The sequence below is a fragment of the Glossina fuscipes genome, unplaced genomic scaffold (assembly GCF_014805625.2).
Source record: "Glossina fuscipes isolate IAEA_lab_2018 unplaced genomic scaffold, Yale_Gfus_2 2, whole genome shotgun sequence".
In the NCBI taxonomy this organism is placed as follows: domain Eukaryota; kingdom Metazoa; phylum Arthropoda; class Insecta; order Diptera; family Glossinidae; genus Glossina; species Glossina fuscipes.
The window spans coordinates 10,672,760-10,681,512 of NW_023998416.1; the positions used below are offsets into that span (position 1 = coordinate 10,672,760).

General features: G+C 33.0%; 1 protein-coding gene across 1 annotated transcript in view; it reads left to right on the forward strand.

The window, feature by feature from the left end:
- LOC119632900 overlaps window positions 1–8,737 on the forward strand; it is a 12,279-nt gene extending 3,542 nt beyond the window's left edge. The window contains 3 exon segments of the mRNA XM_038026056.1: window positions 8,220–8,433; window positions 8,509–8,600; window positions 8,731–8,737. Of these exon segments, the coding sequence (XP_037881984.1) occupies window positions 8,220–8,433; window positions 8,509–8,600; window positions 8,731–8,737 (313 nt within the window).
- The last annotated feature ends 16 nt before the right edge of the window (window positions 8,738–8,753 follow it).

Genomic DNA, 8,753 nt, shown 5'->3' on the forward strand with positions numbered 1-8,753 from the left:
TATAATAATTGGAACCTAAAGATCCCTTTGCAGAAAAAGTAAAAACACTCATATTTATGAACTTACTGACCTACTTTTTTGTGAAAACGACATTTGGTTTGACCCCATTGTTGGTTGATCATTAAAAAGGATTTCAGCTTTTTTCATTGGCTTTAACCAGCCAATAGCAACTTGTGTATGTTTATACATAAAAACGGATAACACTTAGTTTGCAACGAATTTTCAGAACGCATCGCTTGCACTGTTATACACATGAAGATAAATATATCGTTCGCACAGTGAGCAAATATGATATTGTGATCGGTCACTAGTCATAAAAGGAAGCAACATGTATTCTTCTTATGGTTACCTCGATCATTTATCAATTTTGATGCTCCGAAGGAATAAAGAAGAGAAAACATTCCGATATCGGTTATATTATAAAGCAAGATTGCTAAGCTCCAAAAATACCACAGGAAAAAGTCTCTTGTAACTTGTGATATATAAGAATGATATTCTTTTGCTTATTTCTTTATTAACTTTCTCTTACAATAATATGTAAACAAAAAGGGAATATTTCGAGTTGAATCTTAATCACGGCACTTCTTTTCTCTTTCTCACCTGTAGTCGCAGTTAAAGGAAAGGTATCCTGCAAAGAAAGCAGGCAAACTTGATATAAATTTTCAAGTCCTACTCCTTCATTTTGACGCTCACCGCACTAAAGCATTGAAATACAATAGTTTTACTTGTTCGTTAAAAATTAGAAAAACTACAGCCTTGTATGCGTTCGTTTCGGAAAATGCCTCGACCTATCAATTAATGCACCCCTCGCTTTACAATTTTTGAAATGATGGGTATTCGCCTCAACGCGAAGCCTGCTGACCTGCTTTTCCTCAATTATGATGCTTTTAAAACCTGGTCGCTACAGTGTCTATTGTAGATATATATATTTACGATACGGTGTATAAAATAAGTGCAGATAACTTCGCGGTGACGCAGTAAACATATGTAACACATTCTTTGCATTGATATTTGCACTTACAGCATAACGAACATATTCGCATGTGATGAAGAGTCTCTCGCTTAACATTCCTTAGAAGGAATGACCTGACCTGACTCTTTTCAGAGGCAAACCTGTTAGGAGTGAAATATCCTATCCTGTGACAATGCTTCAAAGCCGCAAAACAAATATATATTCAGTCCTAAGCGACTAAATTATTTCTACTCATCCTACTACTCAAGGAGATCAGAAAGTGTGTAAATGTTTTCGCGCATTCCAATGCTTCCCTGCTTACAAACGTCTATAATTGGACTTGATTAACTGACGCTGACTTCTTTCTGATACAGACGAGATATATCAATATTCACTTTTGAACGTCACTAATATTCGATAAACTTAGTATACCTTTGCTGGTGAATGCAGTAAAAACAACAACAGAAACTTGCTAATTCCACTATTTCATTGTAATAAACATGCAAGAGAGTACTACCCCAACACCTATACAAGCGTACAAGACCAAACTATAGTTATATTGTTTTCATACCAAAAAAAATTGCATAATAACGCTGCAACAAACAACCAGTTAATGGCAAACGGGCTGCATGAATATATGCGGTATACACTTTCTGTTGTATTTATATGTCTGGTTATCTGCGTATGAGTGCTATTGTAGATGTCTCTTCACATGGTCAATTATTATGGTGGCAAAATAAAAGCATCAACATCTGAACGCCTAAACATTTCAAGTTAACTGACAGAGTAAGAGTAAAAGTCAAGGAATATATTTTGATTCGTTATTTATATATTTATCACAATATTTATGTGTTTGTATTATCTTGTTTTACGATCGTTGTGATTATAACATGCAGGCATTTGCCTAATGGCCTGGATAACATCACTACCGATATCAGCACAAACAACAACAATTACAACGACAATAATTGGCACTTGTTCGATTATATAACAATTATAAGAAAATATGCTGATTGCTTACCGCAACTTGAAAGGTTTCTTAACCTAAAAAAAAAGAAAGATAAATAAATTAAATTTAATATTCATAAAGCGAAATTCAATAAGAGAAGAAAATCAGCTTTCAACTATGGCAAGTCCCGACACATTCATTTTCCTACTTATGCTTTTAATAAATTATTGCACTGTCCTTTCCAACGTATCATCGAAGGACTAAGTTGGATGATGCATAGGTTTTTTCATTCGTAATACAATAACAATAATTATGTAAGAATGACTTTATAAAAAACAGTTTACAATCGTAAACACAAGAAGATTCTGAGTTAATTTAGTCGTATTCGTCTGGCTCTCGTTTTCCTTTCCTCTCCGTTTTCAACAAAAAAAAATAATATGCTTATCTAAAACTTGAAGCATCTCTTCTTTCACTTATAGCTCCAACGCATGTGTGAGATCTGATCTAGTGACACACACTTAAAAACTTAGAGCCAAGTTGTTCCTAATCGGCGAACTGACAAGCCCACACCTAATAATATCATTAACTGTTTTTATATACTTGATAATGGCTATCCAAAATTAAGTTATATTTAGGGCATATAACAATTTCAAATTTTTTTTTTTTTTTTGGTCATGGGAGAAATATATGACCTTCATAAGCAGCGTGACTAGGTTATATGGTCATCCGCCTGCCTCTCCATCCAATACTAGGATTATAATAGATTTAACATCAACGGTTTCTTTTTCACTTGTGGGTTAGAGTAAATATGAAAATTAAGTAATTCGCACGGATTCATCCTGGTTTAGTAAAATTCTGAAAATGAGACAAATCAATGCCCATCATGGATATCTCTGAATGGTAAATAGCAGCTCATGATAATTCTTATGCTAACTATGCTTTCTTATAACTCTTAGACAGTAGCAAATTTTGATAAGTAGATCTGAATTTCATGTTATGGGAAATTAAAACAATAATAAACACACGCTAACATAGCACATTACGCTTGCAGGTATACTTGCCTTGGTATATTTCAATAAGCTCTACTGCCAATTGCGTTATGCAACAATGTACTTACTCAACTTCCCTTAGCACGTTACGCTAGCAAAGACTGCACGATTTTTTCGATGGAAAAATTTTAATCAAAATTAAAATAAATATATTCTGTCAAATTTTTTTAATTAAAATTCGTTTTAAGCCCAATATTTCTTTCTTCTTATCATTCATTGAATAATTTGTAAAAACTTTTATGAAATTTGTTAAACCAAAAGCTATTTTGCACCACTTTTCTCCCATAAATATATATATATATATATATATATATATATATATATATGTATATGTATATCAATGAAATAAGAGACTGAGCATTGTTGAGTGAAAACCGAATACAGAATACCTCGCATATAAATGCACTAATATAAATCTCTAAATAAAAAAAATATTTGCATTTCTTATCCATTCTCGTTTTACATTGAAAACGAACTGTAATCTATAATGGATTCTGAATACATCCCGACTATCCAACGCTTTTTCCCCATGCTGCAACATTTTCATTATTTCGAGAATACTGTCAGCTTTTTTAGGTCACTTTACAAATTTCTTTGCGATTCCCGATGGTGATTATAGTGCTTTTTCGAACGTAGTATACATTCTAATAAACTCACTTGGATGTAGTTATTAAAACCATTTGTAAGTAAACTGCAAACCGCATAGTTAAAATTAAAATCAAATGAAAGTTGGAATGTCAGTTTTTTTTATAGACTTTTCCAAAACGAAACGGAAAATCGCCAACTGCTATGATTCAAGCAAGGGAATACAATTGCAAGTGCGCGCATATGCGGAAGTGCGTATACACACGCGTAGAGCATACCCGTCACATATTTCCAGCATATTTATTACATTATTCATTCAATTCAATTCCTTGTCCTCTCAATAGCAAGCAACTATTCATACGTGAATAACTGGCTTACCCAAGCAAAGTTTCAAATTTATCTAAAAAAATTAACGAAACGAATTATTTGACTTTTATATGCAGATTTTCATTTCGAAAAAAGTGGGTTAATATTTCCTTGAATATCTTTTCCTATCAATGTCCGGTAATTAAAATGCATAATAAGAGCTTTTATCGGGTACTGTTTCATTTCGAACCGGAATAAATTCTCAAAATTAGCAAAAATTGTTTTCACATTTTTTTAAAAATCAATAAAAAAATGTCTGGTTTTCTTTTTACACTCTATACATACGACTTGTGACACGACAAGGTATTGCGAACGTATTAACACTTTGAACGACTTGTAGTAGATCACCATTTTATTGTACGAACCATTTTGTGAATCGCATTGGTGTGCATATATTTTTGTATTTAACCTGCAGCTCGCGAACTTTCGCGACATAAAAATAAATGCCAATATATACCCTACACCATTTGTGATAGAAGTGTTTATTAAGTTTGCGCGGTTGTATTGAACACTTCGAAGTATTTGAGTTGGACCACTTTTTACTATAGCGATCGATTCAGAAAGTGATTCTAAGCTTGGTTGTCCGTCTGTCTGTCTATCTGTCTTGTTCCATTGTATTCAACGCACTTTTTCACATATTTTGATGAAATTGTGGCCTAAGGGCAAAGGCTATGAAAGGCTATTCGGATCGGAACACTTGGGGAGTGTTATGTTGAAAAGTCTTTATATGCATAATTGTATTAAGCGAAGTGGTGGTGGTAAGTATTTAATTGCAGGCCGTGTTTTATTAGTGCTTTTACTTGTTTAACTTGCCGTTATCAAGCATTGGTTTCACATATTAAATGAAAGTGGAAACTTTAGGTGAGATAGTTAATTTTTTGAACACCCTTACATATATTCTTCCAAAATAAACAAAGTCCAGTTTCGGGTCTCTTATAACAAAGACTGGTCTGAAGTAGCGAGTTGACTTTCTAGTTCTATTTTTCGAACGCATTCCTCCATAAAGATCCCCACAAAAATTAAACCTTGGTCGGGCAACAAGAAAGAAACATTTTATATGTTATGAGGACAACTGGTACAGAATCATAATTTGATATAAAACTAACTAACTTTACAAAGCGGAATTTTAATCGCATTCTCTTATTTTCTGAATCTTCTTCAACAAAAGGGTTCTTTTGCAAATTGAGCCCTTATACGACAACAAAGCTTAATTTTAGGTATTCTATGCATCTTATGCAATGGTGTAGGGCAGGCATGGGCAACTACCGGCCCACAAAACGCATCCGGCATGCTTCGTTTAAAATTTCAAATAATTTAAATTGCTGATTGTGTCTGCCTGCTCTACCGGACCTTATTCTGACTTCCGCAGTGATATGAAAATTAAAAATGGCACGTTAACGAAATAAGTTGTCTACCTCTGATGTACGCTATTACACGGTTGAGCTCATTCGAATATCAAATTTCAACTTATTCATAAATATATTCCGGATATATGATCTTCCGGTACCTGTACATAACTGTTCGCCATTTTGCTTGGCTGTAATATTTAATATAGATTCACTTCAGTATGGGGTGCTCGTTATTAAAGTTATACATACATATATGAAATTTATTACCAATTCAAAAATGTTGTGCCTCTGTTAAATGTTGTTCTTTGATGGAAGTTGCATATATGAACGTTTTGCAAAAACATTGCCAAAGGCCGAGTTCCCGCTTTCGATATAGAGTGACGTCATGTGTTAAAACGCAATTACAATGCTATTGTTACGTCAGATGATGGCATTCATTTGCTTTTGAAACTTTTTATTCGTTGCATGCTCTACGAACTTTTTCATCATGCACTGGATGCGTGAGTAACAATGTATATGCAAAGAAGAGGGAACAAATTAAACAAAAAGCTAAAACAAAATATTTTTAATTTATTCAATTAAAAACTGAAATAAAACTAAAATATCAACATACATTTTTATCCTGCTTTACGCAGCATTTGTGCTTTGTGGTTCGCCATATGACAGCCACTACAACACAAAGTAGTTCAGAGGAACTTTGTGCAGGAAACCTTTTTAAAACTTTTTTAAATAAAATTTTAATAAATTCAAATAAATATATCGGAACTTATTAATCTTTCGTCTAACTTAATTTTCCTTTTGTCTCGAGGAAATTCATAGTGTTTTTCCTCCACTTGTGGAGACCGTTTCTTCATGTCGACGAATTCTTTTTATGCTGCCGTTGGAGATTTTTAATGCTCTGCTTTTTTCTTTAAATGGCTTTTTACAATACTTACATTTTCAGTGCCTGAGGTGACTATGTTTCACTTTTTCTTCGTTTTATTTGCCATTGCACTGTTTTGTGTAGTTTGTGATAGTCCTTTAACCCGCACTTTAGAGACTTTTTTCTTAACAAATTCTTTCTTCCTTTTATTTTACGGGAGCCATAGGAGTCGTTTTGCAGTTCTTATTATTAAGCTAAGTCGATAGCGGTCGTATCGTTTTGGCGAATCGTATCGTACGATAGCTAGATAACAAGATCTTGGGAAAAAGCTTCAAAAATCATTATTTATTTTAATTATCATCATCGTCAACGAGATTAGATAGTCTTTGTATGTGCATTAATTGTATTCTTTATGTCCTCCACTTCATATTTCCTTTAACTGTGCTCCACTTCATATTGTTCACGCGATACGCAATGAAAATTCTGTTTTCGAAAAATATGAATGGAATGAAAATCTTAATCGAAAAAATATTTGCAAGCTCTTCGATATTGGAATCGATCGTCTCAAAATTGAAAATTACTTTCGAATTCTCTCGATATCGAACGCTGCATTCAATCAATAATTAGGTCAATCAATGTATATTTCCTTATTTAAAAATATTCGCAGACTAATTATTAAGTTTTTCGAGTTTCACTCTACATTCACTTTTCTTTAATTATTCGAATATTTCAAGTTCATTAAAACTATTCGCTGGAAATTGTATGTATATGCTTTTGGTGAAGTTTTTGCTGTTGCTTTTCAAGCTATAGTAAGTTGCTGCTGTTTAAGGGAACTTACGATATTACAAATGACGTTACGTAGAACGAGTTTTATTGCTTGTATTGATCATTGCTGAAGAATGTAAACAAACTAAATTTTTTATATAACGGAAGTATATATTTTAAATCTGACCAATTTAATTATTTAGCTAAATATGAATGTAACATAGCGTACCGAAATACATAGGGATAAGAAAGGGCGTTTGCTGATAATAGTGGTGAAAACAACTTTGGGTAGATCACAGTTCTCGATATCGAGAGGATAATAGATTCGACCGGCATTCTTGTCTTTGTGAGTTTACACAACTCGGTGCATCGGCTCGAGAACTATAAACCTAAACGTAAAAATTACGATCGAGTTTACTCGATATCGAGTATCGAGTGTACATCGAACCCATATCTTGAAAAGACAAGGCTTAACAAAGTTGAACTGCGGGCCGAGACGTAAAAGTAAATATTTTATGCACATCACCAAAGGAATTAATTATGCGTTGCAGGAAAAACTCATAAAATGCATATATTCCGGGTCAATCCTATCCGTCCATTTTTGAGATAAACCAATTTCTGTACACTCCTGATTTACGCCTAGAGGTCAAGATCGAAAACGAATGCAAGTCTTCCATATGCATATATTCCGGGTCAATCCTATCCGTCCATCTGTCCATTTTTGAGATAAACCAATTTCTGTACACTCCTGATTTACGCCTAGAGGTCAAGATCGAAAACGAATGCGAGTCTTCCACAATCCCAACAAACAAATGCTTGCAACTTTGTAAAAGCGCACAGGTGAACAGTCGGAAAACTCAACAAAAAAAAATACATTGGATCCTTCTGCAGATATGCTCATAGCTAAGGCTAAGAGCTCTAGCTTAAAATCCGGACAAATGGTATTGACCTAAGGCTTAGTATAAACATTTCATAAAGTTGTCTAAAATACAAGTACACAAGTATAATGATGGCTTCTATAGACCAATTGACACACCTGCATTTATTGCATTGTTTTATTGGCAATGAAGATCAAAAATTAGAACCGAAGAGCTTATCATTTTCTTACTTATTATATGGATAAACTGCTAACAAATTTCGGATACTTTTCACATAGATTAGGTAAAAATGCATGGATATGCATTGTTTTTCGTGTATAAGTGTCAACCGAATATTCTTGATTAAGTATTCCTTAGTATATAGAATAATTGATATTCTCACCTCATTAAAGCAATTGATTATTTTGAAGTTTTTCTTAATTAAAGATTTAAATCCTCTAAAGATTAACTTGATTTATTTTTAGGTTTCGTTTATTTTTAAATTTATTCAGTTTATTGTTTTGTCTTATCTTGGTGGCCTGCCGTCCGCAATTGAATCGTTATCAACATATAGCGGTGCTGGAAAATGACGCCTGGGAGGATAGCTTACCGTATGAATTCAAGAATCCTTTTTATAAGACGCCACGAGTGAGAGCGGCTTTAGCCGAGTCCTCCTGGTTTGGACCAGGCGAAATACCGGTAAAATTTGCTTTCAATTCATAAATGCATTTATTTATATTAAATAATAATTTTTTATTTTTTTTATTTTTAAAGGTATTAGAACGACAAGCTGAAAAAATTTCCAGAAGGGAAATTTATAAAGTTTTAAGTCATGCTGGTCTACTACATAAATATTAAAAAATTTTGTTTTAGAAATCCTTCTAAATTTATTTTTTTTTTGCACTTTTTTAATTACATTATGTTGACTTAAGTTTACAGTTTACATGCTTTTATTTTTTGTAAACTATTTACATTATTTTACACAATAAAAAATAGTCATTAGAGTTTAAGTTTAAAAA